Below are 23267 nucleotides of genomic sequence, written 5' to 3'. Positions count from 1 at the left end.
GCAGGAGGAGAGGCCGATTAAAACACCAGAGGTTGAGGAGTTAGGTGATGACCTTTACGGCGATGAGCACAATGAGCTCTTGTTTTCCACTGTGACAGTTGGCCCTAATATCACGGACTATGAGGTGTGTGCTCTGGATTCTGTTTAAGGGTTTGCATGCATGTTTGAGGTGATAAAAACTCTCACTGTATGCTGTTGACATATTTTGTTCTCTTATAGATCATGGAGTTTGATGATTTAAAAAATGGCTCGGACAGTTTTGAGCAGGAATATGAGGAATATGAGATTTATGAGGACCGATTTGACCCCGCAGTGAGGGAGAAGCCAGGCACATGGGATGGAGAGGTAAAGTACCTCTGTAATAAATTAACTGACAACACAGGCAAATATGGATTTATTACAGCAAGGGAGGCCCAAAATACCATTGCTTTGGTACAAAGTTGATACTAGCATAAACTGTCTTTATACAGTATCAGATTTATTTCAAAATTTGCAATCTGCAAAAACCAGGATTAGCTAATTGAGATATGCTGAAATGCAAGTTCTTATAGGAATAGTTCACCTTAAAAATAAAAATTGACCCATCATTTACCTCAATTACCTCAATTTACTCAGCCTCAAGCCATCCTAGTTGTGTAAGGCCATTGCTGGAAGCCAGTGATTATAGTCTATAAAGATTTAAATCAGATATTTTTCCTACAAAAACCCACCGCTTTACTTCAGAAGGCATTTATTAAACTCTTGGAGCCGTATGGATTCATTTTATGATGGGTGGATGTGCTTTTTTACGGAAGCTTATTGCATTCACTTGAGAAAAAAAAATCTACTCTGTTTTTCTGAATTAATGACTTAATTATCTCAGAATTATGAGATAATTTTTCATGAATACATTTTTTTTGCTCTGTTTTTCTGAATTAATGACTTAATTATCTCAGAATTATGAGATAATTTTTCATGAATAAATTTTTTTTGCTCTGTTTTTCTGAATTAATGACTTAATTATCTCAGAATTATGAGATAATTTTTCATGAATAATTTTTTTTTTCTGTTTTTCTGAATTAATGACTTAATTATCTCAGAATTATGAGATAATTTTTCATAAATAAAATTTTTTTTGCTCTGTTTTTCTGAATTAATGAGATCCCTCAAAATCCAGCCAAGAGCTCTATTTTAGCTGGATTGCATGGAAGTAAACATGTCCCGCCTTTCAAATTTAATCCGGATTTATTTTACTTTGGGTTTGAGACATTGTCTTTAAGTAATAAAAATTGTATTGTTTTTAGTGCATCAACTTTGTGCAGACACCTCATGACAGCAGAAATGAACATTCGGATCTACTTGACATAGCTATTGCACTCCATGGGGATCCAGTATTTTCAACAATTGCCTGATTGTCTCTTGTGTCACCACGTAGCCAGCCTGAATGCATTTCAGATGCATCATCTTAACACGATCACATAGTAATGCGTATCAATAGTGTGAAATTGTGTCTAATGTATATCGTCTGGAATGTATATTGTGTGGAATGTTTACTGAGATAATGCACGTGCTACACAGTCTTTCGCGTGCATATGACACGCACTTTATGGCGTAAAGTGATGGTGGGATAGGGGGTTCGTACGTATAATATGCCATAAAGTGCGTATCATAAGCACGTGAAAAACTGTGTACCATATGCACACCAAAACTCATTTTAGCGTATACATCCACAAGATTGCACACTTATTTATACTACTATTTATACGAATTTTCATGAGATCGGCTGTCTGCACAAATTTGAAAGGCGGGACATGTTTACTTCCATGCAATCCAGCTAAAATAGAGCTCTTGGCTGGATTTTGAAGGATCTCATTAATTCAGAAAAACAGAGCAAAAAAAAATATTCATGAAAAATTATCTCATAATTCTGAGATAATTAAGTCATTAATTCAGAAAAACAGAACAAAATATTCTTTTTCAAGAAAAAAATTAAGTCATTAATTCAGAAAAACTGAGCAAAAAAAATTTATTCATGAAAAATTATCTCATAATTCTGAGATAATTAAGTAATTAATTCAGAAAAACAGAGTAGATTTTTTTTCTCTCAAGTGAATGCAATAAGCTTCCGTACTTTTTGGAGCTTCTAAACGCATAACTTTTAAAATAAATGTCCATGTTCTATTAGTTGGTTTTTGTTTTGGTATGAACATTGGTATTAAGATTCATGAAATTACACAGACTTTGGTGTCAACTACTGAAATGTAATCTAATCTCAACCACTTAAAAAAAAAAAATCTTTCACATGTTCTTCCTCTTTCAGCATGGGCGATTTGAGAAAGGACAGAAGGGAGAGCCAGGTGTGGTTGAACCAGTGAGTGCTGGAGTGCGAAGTTAAACACGCTGATAATTACATACACAGGCAATCCAATGCTAATCTCCTTGTGTTTTATACCAACCAGGGCACATTTTTTGAAGGACCTCCTGGCCCACCAGGAATACCAGTAAGTACATATAGAAATCAATAGCAAAAACATAAGAAAACACTTTACAGTCTTCAAGTGATTTTGATGTCATCTTGAAGTGGTGTCTTTTTTGTTTTAAATTGTGTGTCTGTTTATTTCCCAGGGTCTTCCAGGAATTCCTGGCATCACTGGCCCCTCAGGACCCAGCGGGGACCCAGGTGATATGGTGAGTGTCCTCATAATCACCTGACCACAAGTCCTGGCATGAACCGGGAGCCGAGGACATGCAGGACACATCCATGGGGATGAGTGATTGTGTAGATGGAACAAACCTCACCGATGACTCAGAGCCGCCTGAAGGGACCACCAACCTCTGCGGAGACCTTAGGCATCAGGAAGCCATGACTCATCTGATAGTTTGACCTAATTTTTCTCTGGACAGTGTGTCTGTACTTATAGTGTGACTCACTCTTTGCACACGATCCCTTAGCAGGGTGAGAGAGACAGCAGACGTCCAACTGCAGTAAAGAGCATAAATTCATCATTTTCCTCTGGCAGTGGGGATGAAGATAGATTATTCTTTTGTCTCTGCTCAGTTTAGCACCTCTGTTCGGTTGTGAATCAACTTCTCTGGGGTGTCTGCTTCACAAAAGAGTTGAGTTTTAGTAAAAACATCAGAATAGGCTGAGAAAGCGCATTCACTTCAGATGTAAGCTCTTTTTGGCCCTGTACGTCTACAGAGGTCTTATAACATTTCTGAAGCTGAAAGGCAAAGGAATATATTCCAGCTGGAGGTTTTATCTTTTCTTTTGAAGGTTGAAGAGTTGTGTTGTTGGGAGAGAACTTGTGATTGACAGCTTTGATTAGCTGAGCTCTTAAAAGTTTTACACCAGGCAAATAAGCACAGTACGCTTTGATACAGGCATCACGTAAAAAAAAATCAATAGGTGTTATAATGCATTCAGGAAACAAGCCAATGGGTAGGGAATAACTGAAGAATGCTGTTGTTCATGCAATTGTTTTGTCAAATAGGTATTGCTGACACAATTGTGCACACATGCACGTACAGAAATGCTCCATCAATGAACTGAACTAATTGTCTCTCCTCACACAAGGGTCCGGAGGGACGTCCAGGGCTGCCTGGTGCTGATGGGATACCGGGTCCTCCAGGCACTTTGCTCATGTTACCCGTAAGATGAGATCATTCCTTCTGTAATGAATTTAAACCACTTGCATCAAATTAGCAAGAGTAGTTTGCCAGAGGTATATAATAAAAAATGTACGTCACAAAACATGAGTCCTCAGTCTCAATAGCCTATTTTGGCCACATGGTGGAGCTGTGATCTAATCTTAATTGCATCCAGTATATTTCCAATTTTGTGTGCTAAACATGTTAAAAATACATCTTTAATAGTGATTTGCCTAATGTGTTTGAAATATTTAGTCAGTTATCTTTTTTGTCCCCCCCCAGTTCCAGTATGGAGGAGACTCTCAAAAGGGACCTGTCGTATCTGCTCAAGAGGCGCAAGCTCAAGCCATCTTACAACAGACCAAAGTAAGACACCCAAATCTGTCTCTTCTAATGCTCATATTTAATTTTAGAGATTTAAGCAAACCACTAACCCCCAAAATAATCAACTGTAGGGGATACTGTCTCAAACTTATCTGGCACCACTTGTGATACTGATATGAATGATACCTCAAATTGTGTGGCTTGTTGAAAGTATCAAATAATAATACCATAAAATTGCCCTAAAGGCTTCAAGCCATATCTAGAGACCGCTTTGGTTAGCTTTAGTGTTTTATACCATGGTCTGTTCTGATTGAATGGAAAGTGTGCAATTCACCCTTCGCCGGCAGTTTGATTGATAGGCACTCTGACCAATCACATATACTGTCATCTGCCGAATCTGCTATTTTTGTCTGACAAAGCTGTCAAGAGAGTTCGTAGAGTAATGTTGGTGGACCTAAACTAGGATAACGGTGTACTGGCGTCTTCCCGTGGTTGAAACAACATTGCTTCTGAAGTTCATTCATTTTTATTTGATACTATAAATTAACCAGAAGGAAGAGATGATCGGTTAACGAGCAGCTTTAACTGAAGCGCTATTGTTAGTGTATTGTTAGAACGTGTGTGTGTGTGTGTGTGGTGTTAGAGCGTGGCTTGTCGCACATAGCAACAGTAACTAAATCAGCTGGGTCTTTGCGAACAGTCAATTATTAAACCACTTTATGCAAAGATAGTTCCAAGTAGGCCTGCACGATATTGGAAAAAAATTACATTGCGATATTTTTTCCCCCAACGATATATATTGCGATATTGAGAGCCATCAATCCAGGCTAAAGTCAATAATTACCATTCCGTGATATTAATAATTTCACTAATAAGCAAGCTTCATTACAAGTGACGAAAAGAAATTTTGGAAAGTATGTGTAAACATGAAACTAAACCTCCAGTAGGTGGCAGCAGGTGACGGTCTTAATGAGTGAGTCACTGAGTCGTTCATTCAAACGATTCATTCGAACGCTGAATCGTTCACACTTGTTGCTGTGAGTGAGACGTGTTTCGGGTCTGTTATGAACGATATTCACTGCTGAAATAGAACAAAAACACTAAATATTGCATCTAAAATGTAAGTGACTAAGTGAATGTTAGTTGTTTATGGAACTGTCATATGAAATCAGTGTCATTTACAGTCGTGATTATATTCAGGAAAACGCTCTAGTGTTGCGATTTTTCCTCGAGAGGCTGCACGAGCGTGAACAGCACGACCTTATTATCGTCAGTTCATTATATATTATCCACAATCGATCACCACTTACACTAAATAAATGCACACAAATTCTTGCATTTTGGTGATTCGCTAGTTATTTTGTGTTTTAATCAGGCTCCGTCAGTCAAGTAAAATTCTCTTTCACTTGTCCCTTCAAAACACCCACATATCCCGGACAAGCGTTAATGTCGAGCCCTGCTTTGTATTCGTCGTAAAGATCTTTGTGGTGCCGTTTTAAGTGATCAGACAAATGGGTGGTGTTTTCTTGTTTTGTGGCCACAAGACACTCCATGCAAAGTGCCTCTTTTTGTTCAACATCCTCCTTTATGTAGCCAAAATAGTCCCAAAAAGATGATTTCTGGTACGAACCTTTTTTTTTTTTTTTTTTTTTTTTTTTTGTACCTCTTCAGATCCTCTTCGGTGCGCATTTTAGCAGTGAATGTTTGGCCGTGAGCGGTGAGCAGCGGCACAGCGAACCAATCACTGTGCAGGCATGAGGAACGTGCATGTCACTCCAGCAACAAACTCGTGTTTACTGTGTGCTTCCACCATGGGCTACTACCATAGACCGTATAAAAATACTACTACCCTTCACATCGCATGTTCCGGCGATGTGACTATCGCACACGCGCACATCGCGATGTCGATGTTAAAACAGAATATTGTTCAGCCCTATTCCAAGTCAGTTTAATCACTGTTCTATATTATGCGCTGCTTTCATTAAAGCGCACTCACACACACACACATACGTCACTAGCACACAGAGAGTGACCATCGCACTTTGCACACACACAGAAACATTCCGAAGCACAGAAACTTGTCAGGTTTATTAATAAAAAAACTTTACTGATTTACTACATTTTATTACTCGGCGAGGAGGTTGTAATGATACTGTTTTTTAAGTAATTAAACTCACAGGTTCGTTGCTAGTAAAGAGATGCTGCACAGACAATTCACAATCAGATACTCTCTCTCTCTCTCTCTCTCTCTCTCTCTCTCTCTCTCTCTATCTCTCTCTCTCTCTCTCTTTCTCTCTCTCTCTCTCTCTCTCTCTCTCTCTCTCTCTCTCTCTCTCTCAAAAGGCTAATTAATTCAAATAAATAATAATTCAATCGAATAAATGTAACCTCACCTCACTACTTTGTCTGATTTAAAGCAGGCAGATTGCTAGTTTTAATGAGTGGTAGCTGATGAAAATAAACCCCCGTTTGACAACATTTCTAGTCAAATGTAGCACTGCAATAATCAATGAGAGATTCAAATTGTCAATGCTCCCAAATGGTATAAGAGAGATAATCCATGGCTAGCTGTACATTAAACGGTAACACTTTATAATAACGTTCAGTTGTAAGTCATTTATAAGTGGTTAGTTAATGATGAACTAATCATTTACAAAACATTCATAAGTGATTATCAAGTGATATGCTAACATTTTATAAATGTTTTGTAAATTCTGTTACAAGTCATTTACAAGTGATTAGTAAATAATTAACTAATGATTTATGAAACATGACTACGTGTTCATTAATGATTAATGAGTGATTTGTTAATTTTTTTACTTATATTTAGTAGCATATACTTATATGCACAGCTAGCCAAAGTAGCCATGGATTATCTCTTAAATATAGTTCATGTCTTGAATGTACACCAAAGCTGCATTTGTTTGGTCAAAAATACACTAAACCAGTATTGTAAAATATATACAATTTAATTATTTGAAAAAATATTTGACAAAGCTGAATTGTCAGTATCACTACTCCAGTCTTCAGTGCCACATGATCCTTTAAAATCATTATAATATGCTGCTCAAGAAACATCTATGATTATTATCAATGTTGAAAACAGTTAACATTTTTATGGAAACAGTGATGCATTTTTTTCAGGATTCTTTGATGAATAGAATAGAATAGAATAGAATAGAATAGAATAGAATAGAATAGAATAGAATAGAATAGAATAGAATAGAATAGAATAGAAAATTGGTAACAATTTAAAAGTCTTTACTGTCACTGTTGATGAATCTGTATCAATGCATCCTTTAAAATAAAATAATGAATTTATTAAAATAAAATAAAAAGTCCATATTGACCCTTAGACCCTAAACAATGGTACTGTAGTTTCATTGTTCAAATTTATTTTTAAATATGACTGAATTTAAAGCTACACTGTGTGATATTTCCCCCCATCTAGCGGTGAAAAAGTATATGACCATCCAGGAATAATAGTTTCTGTTCCTCCCAATTCTGATTTCATTTTAACTCCTACAGTGGCCTATTTAGTCCAAGATTAACATGGCAATCCCCCTCTTCACATTCGACACGGTACCATCGAGTGTTAAAATGCGAAAGGCGAAGCTTGAATTTACAGCTATGTCCCTCTTTGGCTAATGTACTTTCAAGATGGAGGGGCAACAAGGCGACCAGCATTCAAACCCCTCACCCGTATGTATTTTCAATGGCATATTATAAACTTACGTGAAACTTACGTGTTTTTAGCTAAGAATAAACTAAAAAAGTTACACAGTGTAGCTTTAACTGACTTTATTAGGTTACAATTTTTTTTTAGATAAAGTAGAATAGCTTCCTAACTACAGTTTACCGTGCAAGAACACATAAAACTGTTCAGAACACTTTAGAAACACTTTAGTATAACTGATATATTTTACAGTGGTGGACAGTAGCCTGTATTTTTATTTTGAGGAACTCTACTTAATTTAATTCCAAAGCATGAAATTGTACTTTTTACTTCAATACATAGTTCTGTCATGAAATTCTAGATGGTGCAGGCTGATACAGTAGGTCCTTAAAGGGTTACTTCAGCGATTAGCATATGGCTTTGTATCAGTAGAAACCCTGGAGAATATTCAAATGATTGTGCTTTCCCCTCTCATATCTCCCTGAGACGAGAGATTTATGCATTTTATTTCTGGAAAAATTCCTCCTATGATGCAAAATGACGATTTTTGCATCATAGGAGGAATGTTTGCCCAGAGGCTAAAGACTACAGCCAGCAGAGGGAGCCATTTCCGCATGTTTTGAATCTGGCATTGGGGGATGGGAGATTACACTCAGCTTGCAGGGAGAGCTCAGCTTGCAGACAGGATCATTTAAACGGAGCTATGGTGAGCAATGTAAGTCTTTTAACTTCTCAAATTCATTTCTATGAAAGTTAAGCTTGCAAAGGCATGAACTGAAACGCGCCAGACTGAACTCGCGTTGTGAATGTATGCCACGAATGTAGTCGCGATTACCTCAGCTCTCATCACTCGTGCAGTCAGTGCTCAGTGCTGTGAGACTCGCGCGGTGACTCACTCATTATATTGAACAGACACGTTCAGTTTTTAATTGTAGTGTCTCTAACTCAGTCACAGTAATGAAGTTGTTGGCGTTGGGAATGGCCTCACAGGGCAGCGAAGCATTCTGGGAATTGTAGTCTTTCATCCCCATGGGACAAAAATACATTTTCTGTCTTTTCTCAGTCTAGAAGACACCAAATTCAAAAATAATTTCACATTTCTACTGCATTGATGACCCAGTTTAAATACAGATTCATCTTCCCAGCGCTGAAGTACCCCTTTAACTCAACCTGCCTGCAATCACATAATTCTCTATAGGATACAATTGATGGTTCCTTCTGTATCACTAGCCAATGAACACATAATGCTCTGGAAACGCTGAACAGTGTTATTGCAGGATATTATTACAAATAAGTAGCTGTTAGCACCTTAAAGGCAGGTTTGATCATAAGGATTTTTTTTTTACATTTTGAACTATATAAATAAACAAGTACAATGCAGGTTAACTATAGGATAAATTTGAAACTTTTCAACTTGTCTGTTTTTATTTTTCTTTGCTTCTAGCTATCATTGAAAGGTCCTCCAGGTCCATTAGGTCTCACAGGGAGGCCAGGTCCAGTGGTAAGAAATCTTTCTCATTTCTTTTCCAGTTTATTTCAGACTTTTTTTTTTTTAGCACAGCCTGTGCTATCTTCTTCAAATTTTGATTGTTTTGGAGGGGGAGGTTTGGATTCAGCTGATACTTTCTGTCTTTGAAAATGCATGTTTGTTTCAGGGTCTTCCTGGTCCCAGTGGTCTGAAAGGCGACAGTGGAGAGAATGGGCCTCCGGTTAGGACAGTCCCCTTTATATTACATTCAGTAGCCTTTAAAAAACCTTGGACTCACAATCTCCATCTCGCTCTCTATCTGTTTCTTATTCCTCTCACTTCAGGGGCCACGTGGGTTGCCAGGTCCTGCTGGTCTTAATGGGAAACCTGGGAAGAGGGTAAGACCTAACATCTCACACACAGTGTAAAGAAATCAATGGAAGAGTGATCAGAGTTCAAGTGTGATCCATTTAATTAAACTCATCATGAATATGAATTGGGGCGATAACAGTTTCTATATTGATGTGCTGTGTTTTTTGGTTCATGAATATTGCATAAGCAGTGCACAGTGGTGCATAGAATATGATGACAAAGTGGTATTCTGTGTTTCACCTTGCAGGGTCGGTCAGGAGCGGATGGAGGTCGGGGGGCTCATGGAGAGACAGGAGCAAAGGTTATTCACCTTATAGTCCCATTAGGACAGGCCATGCACAATAATAAGGACTGTGGCTCTATTTCACCATAAACATCAGCTTCTTCTGCAATTCGAGTTCATCTTACACACCTGACTTTAACAGTCAATGTTAAACCTAACCTATGATAATTAGAACACAAGAGTGCTGTGATGACGTGTATTTGTAGGATATCTGAAAATTGGCCTCACCACTTGACACAACCATTTTCCAGTGGCTTTGGGATTTCTCCAGAAAATAAGCTCTGAGACCAACGAAAGTTATTACACTTACACTTATTGCAGTTATTACACTTACATATTTTGTTCAAGACTATATCTTCACAAATGAATCCAACTTTTAGAAAATTAAGCTAGAACCAGACCAAAAACCAAACTACACCAACACTTTAAAAGGGTAGTTTTAAAGAATAGTAGTAAAAAAAATCTACAAAAAAATACTTTAAAGAAAAGAAACTTCATTCAGATTCCAGTATTATGAATGCATGGTTGAACTTTATTTTTTAATGAATATCCTGCTTGCATGGGGAAGACAATGCGCGTTTGTTCCTTCATTTCACAACAGATTTGTTTTTAAACAAGAGACTAGATTTGCAGACAGAATGCGATTACATGAATGAATAAAGCAACACACTAAAAGTGAGTAAAATGTTTATTTTTTTATATCTGATAGTATTGCATTGATACAGATCGTTTGATATAGATCTATTGATTATATGTACGTGTTTAACTGAACATAACTTAGTAAGCTGTCAAAGGCTGGAAAATCCTTTATTTGAGGTGTTGTTGATTCATTTAACTGCAATTCATGATCAGACTTGGACATGTATGGGACTATGGGCCAGAACTCGCAAAGTCAGACCTCCCAGGGCTATGTGTTTTCCAGACAGGCTACCAAAATGTAAGCTTGGCCTGCCATCTGACTATCTTAAATAGTGGAATAACATTCCTTTCTTGATGTGCGTTATTCACTCTCTTGTCTTGATATTTGAAAAAAAAAAGTTTTAATCATAATGATTTGTTTGACTCTGCAGTGTGTGTGTGTGTGTGTGTGTGTGTGTGTGTGTATGTGTGTGTGTAAGCATGTGTGTTAGTGATGCATGGTTTGTGGTTATATCAGTCGATCAGACGGGCCAAGTAATAAAAAGTAACATTCCAATTAATTGGAGTTGGATGAGAGATAAATCATTGTGTTTGTATGAAAAAATATATTTTGCGAGTCCTTTGGGCAAATCATTTTGGTTGCCGTTTTCCCACACTTTCAAAACAATTACTCACGTGTACTCAAGGGGAGAGCCAGAGCTAATTATAATATGCAAAGCTTATCTAATCCTAGCCGTGGGCATTTTCTTCCAACTCTTTAGGCATGCGGCATACCCATCAAAACTGAGCGTGCAGGAAAGAGCCTCAAAACCAGTGTAGAAAATAGCCTATTACTTATTCATTATGTTTTTAAATGTAAAAACCACATGTACGTCTTAAGTTAACCTCAGACAACAGTATAAAAAAGCCAGTTTATGACCCCTTTAAATATTTCAAATCCACAAGTTTTGAGTTAGAATAGTTTGCAAAAGCGTGAGTATAAACACAATTAGGCTGTAAAAGTGGACTAGTGAGTTGATGAGTTTACCTTTACTTTATCCACAACAACCTCAGTAGTCCCATTTAGCCACTTGTTAGCGACTGCTTTTTTCAAGACACCGAAGCTTAAAAAAGTATAACTGATATATTTTACAGTGGTGGACAGTAGCCTGTATTTTTATTTTGAGGAACTCTACTTAATTTAATTCCAAAGCATGATATTGTACTTTTTACTTCAATACATAGTTCTGTCATGAAATTCTAGATGGTGCAGGCTGATACAGTAGGTCCTCAACTCAACCTGCCTGCAATCACATCATTCTCTATAGGATACAATTGATGGTTCCTTCTGTATCAGCAGCCAATGAACTTGCTTGTTCAACTTTGGAGCAGATCAATTCTGACAAGAACAAATATATCAACATTGTCATACTCATTACCATGCTAAACACTACAAGAGTCGTCATGACAGAACTACATTTCATAAAAACATGTTGCTCCTCATTATTTTGAACTGAAGAAATCATCACCCGCTCTGAGATGTGATATCAGTGTTCAATTTGTGAACAAGCTAAATCGGTTCGCAAATGGCACTGAGCGATTAATTTGTGAATTGGACTGATCGCATCTGTTCTCGAGTCAACAACTCACTGATTCAATGGTTTGGTCAATTAACAATTCACTGAATTCACAAATTTCACAAAATGAGGCAAGAACAGGAGATCCTTGGAGCTTGAGTGCATGCAAATTACTAAGTCCCCCCCCACCACCACACACACACATATTTTCAGCAGGAGGAAAGAGAATATAAATTTACTAAATAAATAAACATACATAAATCAGTAACTTTTCCTTTTAATACTTAAGTACATTTAAAATAAAGTACTTTTACTAAAGCAAATTTGAAAAGGAACCCTTTTACTGGAGTGATACTTGAAAAGGTTATCTGTACTTTTATTTAAGTATTTGATTCCTGTCTACAATATTTTATGTTGTAGTAATAAAATGAAAATGAGCTTGTGTTAGCCGCAAACCTTAATTCAGGAATTTAACCAAAACGCATTTAAAAAAAACATTGATTTTAGGACAATGGAACCACAAGTGCAAAAATGCTAATTTACTGGTTTTTGGACTTGTCCCCTCAGCACTCTATATGTTGGTGAGTTTGCATGGGCAACCACTAAAAATGCCTGAAGAGAAATGTTTTTTTGTTTGGTTAGTTTATGTGTTTATGCATATGCTCAAATTGTAGATTCAGCTGCCAACGCTAAATGGGAACAGCGGAAACTTTAATTTGACCCTAATAGTTTTGGCCATTGATGGAACCGTTTGCTATTGAGAGCTGTGTTTTATTGTGTGCTCTGACAATAGCAAGCATTCAGCCCTGTCCAGCTGCAAGACCCGTCAGTAAATAAATCACGCAGATCTATTTAGCACAACAGCAGTTTGTTTGATGAGGAAGTGCGAGGTACTCCCGCAGCTCTCTGAGTCCCAGCACCGGATGCGGGCTGAGAATCGCAGCAGATGGGAAGGTTCCTCTGAGGCAGCCTGTCAAACCCTGCCACATGCCACACACACCTCTGGCCCATAGTCACTGCTTGCGTCTGTGCATTTGCGTGTTCGAAGCAAAGCTAATGACATTGTGAAAGGACATGTTTTTTTTAGTTAATGAAGTGTTCTGGGGGACGTGTGTTTGAAATGGCTGATTTTGTCGATCTTTCTTATGGATCTCTGTCTTTTTTGCAGGGTGACAGGGGCTTTGATGGACTACCTGGTCTTCCAGGGAACAAAGGACACAGAGTACGTAGAGAACACCTAATTGCTTAATCAAATCACACAGTCTGTTTACTGCTCAGTCAAGAGTGGCTCTTAGATGTGTCTAAACGCTCCGCTTCACTTTTAATAGATCCTCAGATCCATTTTAGACTTCATGTTGTGTGCAATAACTCAAATTTGACATTCTTGTGAACATTCCTCAGGGAGACTTGGGGAAACCTGGACCCCAAGGTCCACCTGGAGAGCCCGGTCATAAGGTAATGAATGACTTTTTCTATCCTGTTTTTTTTAGCTTTGTTCAACCCCCTTAATGAGTCTTTTATCAGATTGCTAATAATCTGTTTAAAGATTGCCTGCACTGCCCCAGGTGTGTACTCACAAATCGCATAAAAGAGACAAGCTGTGCACTGTGTGGGATGTTCTCATTATGCAAAGTTGAAGAATGTATGCAGCAGCGATTCACATTGATCACAGCTTTCAAGAATGGGAATATGTTTGCATACATAACCCTTCTGACATGCTTGTTTAAAGACTTATGGCTGATTTCTGTCTACCACAATGAAGATGTTTATATCGCCAAACTTCCTATTACAGGGTTCGGATGGGCCTGTTGGACCAAGAGGGCAACCGGGAGAACCTGTGAGTGATCCAACCCAACCCACAGATAGATACACATGCAAACTGACACATAAACACATGCGCGTCTCAAACATTTAACAGGCAGCCCGTGTCCTTGCTTGGCACAGCCTGATTAACGGTGGCTAAAGCACCATTTAAATCGCGGCAGGTGAGCTGTGATTCACTGGGGCGGTGGCTGTTTAAATGTATCACCCAGAGCAGTAAGGGACTTGAGCACTATTACAGCTCAGTGCCTGCCGAGAGAGCGGGAGATGCTGTGGAGATAAATGCGGGGATGGAGATAGATGAGCTGGGAGATTGGTGAAGGGAAGAGATGAAATCCTGGCCTGCATGATTATATTTCCATATCAATCACTTCCCTAGAGATCACAGATGTGGCTCTGGAACAGGTGGCTTGGCCGGCGTACAAAGACCAAGACTGACGAAAACAAAACACACGCGCTCGCCACGCATACACACATAGAGACGTACGTACTAGAGGCAAGAGGGTCTATACAACATGTATACACATACACATCAGCACAAACTTGACATAAATGTACATAAGCACCCTTGTGTGTAAACCAATACTAATCTGTAGTGATATACTGTTCGGTCATTAGCGCACTTGACCTTGGTGATGCTAATGGGAGTTTCTGATGAGTTTCTGATTGTTTTTCTTTACAGGGGCTAAGAGGACTAGTGGGGCCAAGAGGGCCACCTGGTCCACCTGGGCAGCAGGTAGGGCAATTGCTATCCATCAGAGTTACATAAAGGCTAGTTTGCATGCACAAGGTGGATAGAGGTGCTGTGTTATTAAGATTGTAAAATATAACCTTGTTTTTTACTTTTAGGGAATTCAAGGCGTCGATGGTGGTCAAGGGGCAAAGGGCAACTTGGTGGGTCTGCTGTGAAGTTTTCTATGCATGTATTACACAATGCCAGACAAATACATTCCAGAAAAGAGCAGTAGGAGGTTTTAGTTTGATTGTTCGGAACAACATGTCAGATGTTATATAAAATCATTGTGAAGTAACCCGTAGAGGATCTGTTACATTGGCAGACAGGGTAACAAAGACCTTAAGAATTATAGAGAAAAGTTACCTCAGGCCTCCATCTATTCAACTGACATCTACTGCCTTCAAGTCATGTTGGAATGATAGAATTTGCTAGATGAATGCACTTGATTGGCACCACAATGGTTTAATTACCAGTTGGAAGATAGGATTTAATTTGAGCCCTGACTTTCAGATTTGGGGGTGTGTCAATTAAATAATCATAAGAGAAACTAATTGATATTGGTTACAATCTGGGTAATCAACAGCATGCCTCGATTACCGTTCATAGAGCTCAAGTTATTCATTTACATTTTCATTGTGAAGGTTGAATGTATATTTTAGTTTATATGCACTTTATGTACTGTTGATTAAAGCGATAAAGCCTGGCAGAAAATACTACTCATTTAGCCAGTTTATGAGGCGACAGCTTTGCATAACAAAACTATATTTCCCATAGTTCTCTGTGGCAGGCAGAGAGTGATTAAAGCACTTAGTTAAAGCACCAATAATGCACATTTGCCCTTGATTTTAAAGTACCATTTCAACAAAACCTTTTTAGAAAGTGAAAAAGAGAATGTCCATGAAATGACCCACCTTATTAATAATACAAATTATATTTAGTTTTACAAACTATAGAGGTAACATCCTAGGAGGACTTGACTAGGTCCCACTTTATATTAAGGGTGCGTTCACACTTGTAGTTCAGTTAGTTTGGCTCGTTTGGTCTGGACCAAAAAACAAAAACAAAACATATAGTCCTGGTCCGCTTAGCGTTCACACTGGCATTTTTAACAGCGAACCTAAAGTTACTGAACCAAAGGCATAGGGAGACGCTCACAACCTGATTGGTCGGTTTATATGATGTAGGAGCTGCTTACCGAACATTCAAAACAACGCTGTGTGCTGGATTAAACGCGATCATTTTATGCGTGTACATATGGCATTATTTTTACCAGCTGAGAACTCTCATAAAATGTTCAAAACATTCAAAACAGCAAATGAAGATCTGCTGCAAAAGAGACGGCAGTTTCGTCGTCTGTACCGACTAATGGGCAACACAGGTCATTTGATGAGAAGAACCAGGTATGCTTTTTGTGCTTTGCTTTTATGTGTTTTTTTTCTAGCATTTCCGAAACATGCTTGGATCAAATATTGATGAGGCACTTACCTCCTCGTTGCTCCACGTTTGCCCTCTAACGTTACTCATTTTGGATACACAAATCTTTCTGCGTCGTCTGATCAGATGACTTGAAGCGTCGCATCTTGTGACGTCACGTCCAGTTTTTGGTTCGTTTACATGTCTTTGGTCCGTGTTGCCTTCATATATCAATCGAACCAGAGTTTGTTTGGAAGTGGACCGAGACCCATCTTTTTAGTGGTCTCGGTCCGCTTGTTTGTTGCGCACCAGGGTTCGGATGGCAGCGTTAACATATATTCAAATGAACCGCACTAACCGAGCATTCGCACCAGGGTTCGTTTTAATCGAACCAAACATGACAAGTGTGAATGCACCCTAAGTCTCCTTAACTACATTGAAATTGAATGATTTGATGAAATGCACTTATTGTGTAGATACATGTTTTTACATTGCACTTACACTTAAACCCTGCATGTAATTATAGCTGTAATTAACTTCTGTTACTACATCTGTAATTATACTGTTGTAATTATTCAACACCTTAACCCACCCTCACACCTATCAAACCTGTCCCTAACCATACCGGTATCCCACCTCAATAGCACAAAATGTTTTGCAGTAATATGAACACAAAAAGTACATTGTACTTATTTTTCTTGATAGTTAAAAGTTAAGGACACTTGAAATAAAGTGGGACAAAAGTCCTAAGCTAACAGCTTTACAAACAAATGATTATCAAAAACAATGGCTCACATTTTTCCCCCCATTTCTCAGGGACCCCCTGGAGAGCCTGGACCTTCAGGTCAACAGGGAAACCCAGGCATACAGGTATTCATCCATCTTCACTGCAGTGCTGCCTAATGAAGCCACGCCAGCAATGCAAATATACACTGCTAGAACAAAACCCACACTTTTGTGTTTGAATAAAGAGTTATATTCTTCTTTTTCAGGGCTTCCCTGGTCCACAGGGGCCTATAGGTCTGCCAGGAGAGAAGGTAAACTCCACAAGACTTGCTTTATTTCAGTAATAATGCACACACCTTTGACCCTTTAGTAGAAACGCATTTGAAAAGCATTGCGTGTGGATGAGTGAGCATCTTAGTGTGTGTGCCTTTATTCAGATTTCCATATGAAGCTAGACAGATAATCAATAGTGAAACTTCGCATACACATGCACACATACAGTACATCTTCTCTCAAATGTGACACATTATGGATATTGATTGCAGTTAACAAGCTAGGCATGCTGAGTATAAAGGAGGTTTTGGTTTGTGGCTTGGATCAGAGGATTCAATATTGAGCATGTGTGTGTGTTTGCGTTTTGTTTTTGTTCAAACAGGGCCCCGAGGGAAAACCTGGAATGGAAGGCCTTTCTGGGATTGATGGTCCTCCAGTAAGTACTGTTCTCCAAAATCATCATAGGACTGGATTTTATTTTATAATAATAATAAAAAAAGTATATTCCAACCAGCCAGCAGGGGGCACTATGGTGTATACAGACATGTACACTGGCAAATTACATCCGCTACAACAAACATTCCTAGTAAATCTTCACAGCATAATTTTCATGCACAGAATGCTGAAAAAGCGATGATGCAGAGTCCTTAGTCCAGGCCTGGCCTTTTGTGTTGGCTCATTAACTCTCTCGCAGAAACAGGATGTCCCCTAATCAGCCGGCTGTCATGCTAACACCTGGTTATCCTGTTCAAATCACAGGGTCATCCTGGAAGAGAGGGACCCCCTGGGGAGAAGGGACACCAGGTGGGTTGCAATCACACACACATACACACACACACACACACTGCTGCTCCACTGACCTGAATAAGCAGTGACAATTTGAAGAGGAAATGGAGAGAGCCAAGAGTCTAAATGCGGCACCACACAGAAAAGCGCTGCCCTGTTCACGGTCCCTTCTGTCTGAAGCCTTTTGTTACAGGCGCTCCAGCTGCAGTCGCTAAATTATCACCGGTCACAAAGCATAACTGCGTGCTTTTATGCGTGCACTATCTCTGTAATTGCACACTTGAATCAAGCCATCGGCGTAGTCTGGTCATTGTTTCGTTTTCACCACGAACCCTCACAGTCCGCAGCACTGAGTATTCATTCTAACGCATTTTCGCCAACACACATGGACCGCTATAGTTCAGCCGTAGATTAATGACATGGTATTGTCAGTGTTTTCCCCTTCACTGCCTGAACGTTAAACAGGCATTTTCTCTTCTTTTATTCAGGGTTTATCAGGAGCACAAGGGCCGGTTGGATATCCCGGGCCCCGCGGAGTGAAGGTGAGCGGTTTTGAGATTGCAGCTTGTTCGGTTTGCTCCAAAGGCACTCAAAGACATTTGGTCGAGGATGGCAGACTTCTGATTGACAGTTCGACTTTGGGTGAATGGCAGACGACTGGCTCAGGTAGATCAGTTTAATTCTCCCCGGAAAAACCTTGACAGTGCGAAGCACTCATGATGGACAGTCGAAAACGCAACAAGGAGGAAAACGAAACCTGTCTGGGCTTGTTTGTGTGGAAGTGTGTGTGATGCCTTCAGCATTTGGTCAAAGAATAAAAAACGGATTTATCCTGCTAGCACATAAATCTACTCTGATGGTGTCATCCAGATCATTATCGTCTCTGTCTATGTTCTGTCACAATTGTGTTTATATTTGTAGCTGTGTGTCTTACCTCCAGAATTTTGCAAGCTGGGACTTTTATTATTTTAAACAGTCATAGGGGTCCACTCATGTCAAGACATCAGATTTTTTTCTTTCAGGTGAACGTTCCCTACCCGAGGTTTGGAGATTGTGCAGAGATCCCTGTGGCACACTGATACATTTTGATTTTTTTCTAACAGGGCGCAGATGGGGTGAGGGGACTGAAGGGTAGCAAGGGGGAGAAGGTGAGAGAAAAACTAATCTGCTTGTTTTCTCATAACAAAGACAATGGAAAACGAGGCAACCAGTTCAGTTATCAGTGTGAAGATAAGGCACAGTGTTTACTGATAGTGGCCTCAGTTGATGCATGATTTTCTCTGCCGCTTCATCAGTCGTACTGTTTTCTATAGGTTTTTACCTGTGAGGAGCAATTTGAAGGTGGTTCTGTCTAATTGAATTCCCTTTGTCTGTTACAGGGTGAAGATGGTTTCCCAGGGGCCAAGGGAGAAATGGGCATTAAAGGAGACAAAGTGAGTTTTTCCTTTCAGCCTGAATAGGCTGTAAATAGTGCTGCTTGCTTAGACAAACACCATTATTATTATTGATCCTAATTTTTTCAGCCAACCTTCCTCCCCCCTAGACTAGTATTAAACTACAATGTGTAAGTTGTCCCACATGTTTCTGCTACAGGCACAAATTAATCTTCACTCCATTTGTGCTTGTTAAGTAGAGGTATTTTGTTCATTTTTAAAGCCTTACAGTACAATTTAAAAGTAAACGTTTACATTTACAGTACTTAAAATTTATTCCAAAAACGGGCAAAAACCCATCAGCTATATGGTAAATGTTAAATGGATAGAATACCATTGGCCCCGTTTACACCTGATATGTGTTTTGGTTGATCAGATAACAAGAATAACTAAAACATTTTGAGCTTTGACCACTTTAAGATCTAGTTGAAAATGCATTCGATCGGATTTCTTTCGTAGTGTACACTCATGTAGTGGAGTGTGTTCGAACAGCCACAAAAGACGCCTACTCTCCGCCTACTGACCTAACGCGTAAACTTAGCCGGAAATGATTTAAACTTTGGCTGGAGACACATGTTTGGTTTGAAGATGAAAAACATACGAAGCACAATGTTGTTTCATCATTCCTGATTTCTACCACGCACTCACAGTGTTTGGCATGGTCTTGTGGCTATCAGGGCAGAAACGAAAGCTACTGTTTTCTCCGGTCACATTCATATGTTAATTGCATGAGCTTATTTTGTCCAGTAGATCGGAAGATCTGAAAAAACAACAACAACATACATTTACCTGCTCATAGACCAGGGATGGGGAACGTTGATCCAGGTTGATCCAGAAGAGCCAGCCACTCTCTTGCAGACAGGGCTGGACTGGGGCTAAAATTCAGCTCTGGCATACCCAGCACATCCGGCCCATGAGTTCGCCGTGAATGTTTTTGCTGGGGTTGGGGGCTTAAATTGGAGTATATCAATAAAACTAGGACAAGGACAAATAATGATAGATATTATCGAATTTGCTGCAAATGCAGATAAACTTAATATTGCTTTTTTGTCACACAGAAATGCCCTTGGCAGTAAAGCACTGAACATTTTGAGCTAGGATGCAGTAAAGTAAATTTACTGCTTTTAAATGCTGTCATCATTTACTCACTCTCGTTTCATTTCAAACCTGTGTGACTTCTGTGAAACACAAAATAAGATGTTTTGAAGAATGTTGGCAACCAAACCATTTTGGTTAGGCTACCATTTGAATATTGTATGAACAAAAAAACAGGCTCAAATTATTTTATTTTATGCTACACAGAAATAAATTCATTTAGGTTTGGAATGACATTAGGGTGAGTAAATGATCACATTTCTGGGTTGAACAATTATATTTTTCAAGAGTTTACACATAATTTAAGACACTGATATCTATCTTTCATGAGGCTATTAAATTTCATTAAATCTATTTAAAAAAAGTTAATACAACTTTTAAAGAGGAAAAAAAAGCTTTGTCCTTAATTCATGGGATCCAGACTTTAAAGCTGTTTTATAGCCTATAGTTTAACTGTAGGCCAGTTTCATTTAAATGTAAGATCATGGTAGTCACAGCGTAAAAAACATACTGTAAAACAGACTGTAAAAACCTTGCTCCTCATTATATGGCTATATGGTTTCTTAAATATATAAAACATATATAATAAACGATTATATTTGTAAGTAAAAAAAATGTAAACGTCTGTAGAAAATACGAAAACAACCTCTATAAAAGTGATTTATATTCTGCAATATTAATTTAAGTAATATAGCAACATTTTTAATAAATGTTTCTTCCAAAACACCATATTTCTTCGCTGTTAGCTGCCATGTAAATTGTGGTTCTGCTAAAGTGAAACATTTGTGTGTATTGCCGTTTTCCACTTTACCTCGTCATGAATACATGCTCGCGGCTGTTTTCAGCTGATTCAACACAGAACCTGTAATGTTTCCTTATCATACGATTGTATAACAAATTTGGAGTCAAAGTTCCGTAGGCCTTTAGAGCAGCATTTAAACGCAGCGTACGTTCGTCAGCGGCTGCGTTGTGCGGATATTCACCTTTGCAGTTCCATGCGCTCAAATAGCTTACTAATAAATAAACAGAAAAAAGAACCTAATATGGAGGGGAGGTCTCTCTCGCTTCGGCTTGTCAATTTAGAAGACAAACCAATGGGCCTGTCGCTGCATGTTGTCAGTCGCACAAAAAACAACAAAAAAAACTACCGGCCCCAAAGTGCGTCGACCCACCGGGCAAATGCCCGGTACGCCAGATTACCAGTCCAGCCCTGCTTGCAGAGTTTAGCTCAACCCTAATCAAACACACCTGAAGCTAATCAAGGTATTTAGGGTTACTAAAGTTACAGGCAGGTGAGTCTTTTTTCAGGGTTGGAACCATAGATATCCATAATAAAAGCTAGATGTCTTACGGCGGAGTCACCATCGTCATCACAGGCAAGCTTTCTGTCGGGCTCTGTGGAACCTGATGTAAGATGAGTGATCTGTACGAACATAAATACTCTTATCTCGCTGAAATCTTGACGGATTTACAAATGGTTTGGTTTCTTACAAACGTTATTAACATGGCTACAAATCTGGATGCTCAACACGTTGAAATTGCAGCTTTTCGATTTGATAAACGACTTAATCGTTCAGCTTGTGTAAAAAAAAAACAATATTCTAGCCGCTATAACTCTGTGCCAGTACTTCACACAATTATTCTGCTTATTTCCTAAGAAACTACAGGGTCTCAGATTTCTAAAGAGGTAAGGCATTTGATGGTTGGCAAAATTAGGTGGGAAAAGTGATCTCTGAAGTAGGCACAGTGAAATGTAGGGGGGAAAATCCTAGTAAATTGCGTTTTTGAAGTTTTTTGAAATTGCGTTTAGACTCTGCAAGAGAGTGGCCCTTCTGGATCAACATTCCCCACTCCTGCCATAGACCCTCCCCTCGAAGAAATCATGACAGAAGGAGAAAAAAAAGAAGGGATGTTAAACGGGAATGTTTCTGCCTCTTCTACTTGTGATCCGATCGACCAAAACGCATCTTCATACCAGATGTAAACAGGGCCATTAGCACAAGTGGACTATATTAACTTGGGCCAAAAAGCTAACAGCTTTTAACCACTCCAAACACCCTATCAACCACACAGCAACCGTATCAACACTCAGCACACCTTAGCAAATGCATCTCAACCTTTTTTGACCACTCACAGTGTGTTCAGATAATGTAAGAGTTTTTACTTTCACATATGGCTTGATGTAGATTTTATTTGTAGATGTAATAGTAACTTGTGTGTGTGTATGCTTAGGGTGATAACGGGTCTACTGGAAATCGTGGCGAAGATGGACCAGAGGGGCCGAAGGGCCAGTCAGGACCCCTGGGAGAGCCTGGGTCTGCGGGCATTGCTGGAGAAAAGGTAATTGCTATTTCCAAACCAACAGTCTATTGGGAATTGTTTCTATTCTAATTATTTTGTTTTCTTTCATTTTCTGACTCCCCGTTCCATGTGCAGGGCAAACTTGGAGTTCCAGGGTTGCCTGGATATCCCGGCAGACAGGGGTCCAAGGTAAAGCATCATCGTTGAAATTACTATAACCTGATTTTTACACTGAATTGCGAAAGCCGCAGGTCTCAGTCATGGTATATTAATATTTCCATATTACAATTTTACTGAGGATGATTAATGGCCATTTAGAAGCTGTTTTATTAATAGCTTATCTGAAGCTACAATTATTATTTGGCTTATTTATGGTAATTGGACTTCAGAGGTTAATTTGTGGTTAATTAAATGTAGAGGTTGATTAATGAATGGAATGTGGTAATTGATTAACCTTCGCATTGGTCCACAGGGATCAGTGGGCTTTCCTGGAACAGCTGGGCTTGAAGGAGAGAAAGGAAAGAGGGTGAGAGGCCAGTGCCATTGTACATTGTCCGAGGGATTACATTAATGTGTGTGCGCTCATTTTTCATAAACTTTTTTTACAGGGACCTGCTGGACAGGCCGGTGCCGATGGTGAAAGAGGTCCAAATGTAAGTCTTTAGCATGCTTATATGTGACACCTCCGCACATGCAAGGATCTAAGAAAACAGACAATAACAATAGATTGAACAG

General features: G+C 39.0%; 1 protein-coding gene across 4 annotated transcripts in view; it reads left to right on the top strand.

The window, feature by feature from the left end:
• The window catches only part of col5a3a (collagen, type V, alpha 3a), a 172109-nt gene that overhangs the window by 131751 nt on the left and 17091 nt on the right, over positions 1-23267 (top strand). For all 4 annotated transcript variants that reach the window (XM_067421459.1, XM_067421477.1, XM_067421452.1 and 1 more), the window contains 27 exons: positions 5-124; positions 220-345; positions 2300-2350; positions 2439-2480; positions 2605-2667; positions 3557-3631; positions 3913-3996; positions 9075-9131; positions 9286-9339; positions 9443-9496; positions 9718-9771; positions 13117-13170; positions 13350-13403; positions 13741-13785; positions 14452-14505; positions 14619-14663; positions 16735-16788; positions 16911-16955; positions 17300-17353; positions 17677-17721; positions 18192-18245; positions 18807-18851; positions 19083-19136; positions 22464-22571; positions 22668-22721; positions 23005-23058; positions 23141-23185. In XM_067421459.1, the coding sequence (XP_067277560.1) occupies positions 5-124; positions 220-345; positions 2300-2350; positions 2439-2480; positions 2605-2667; positions 3557-3631; positions 3913-3996; positions 9075-9131; positions 9286-9339; positions 9443-9496; positions 9718-9771; positions 13117-13170; positions 13350-13403; positions 13741-13785; positions 14452-14505; positions 14619-14663; positions 16735-16788; positions 16911-16955; positions 17300-17353; positions 17677-17721; positions 18192-18245; positions 18807-18851; positions 19083-19136; positions 22464-22571; positions 22668-22721; positions 23005-23058; positions 23141-23185 (1644 nt within the window). The remainder of the gene's footprint in view (positions 1-4; positions 125-219; positions 346-2299; positions 2351-2438; positions 2481-2604; positions 2668-3556; positions 3632-3912; positions 3997-9074; positions 9132-9285; positions 9340-9442; positions 9497-9717; positions 9772-13116; positions 13171-13349; positions 13404-13740; positions 13786-14451; positions 14506-14618; positions 14664-16734; positions 16789-16910; positions 16956-17299; positions 17354-17676; positions 17722-18191; positions 18246-18806; positions 18852-19082; positions 19137-22463; positions 22572-22667; positions 22722-23004; positions 23059-23140; positions 23186-23267) is intronic.

Source organism: Pseudorasbora parva, chromosome 2 (genome assembly GCF_024679245.1).
Source record: "Pseudorasbora parva isolate DD20220531a chromosome 2, ASM2467924v1, whole genome shotgun sequence".
In the NCBI taxonomy this organism is placed as follows: domain Eukaryota; kingdom Metazoa; phylum Chordata; class Actinopteri; order Cypriniformes; family Gobionidae; genus Pseudorasbora; species Pseudorasbora parva.
Note: the sequence above shows the minus strand (reverse complement) of the source record. Positions and strands in the feature narration are given on the sequence as shown.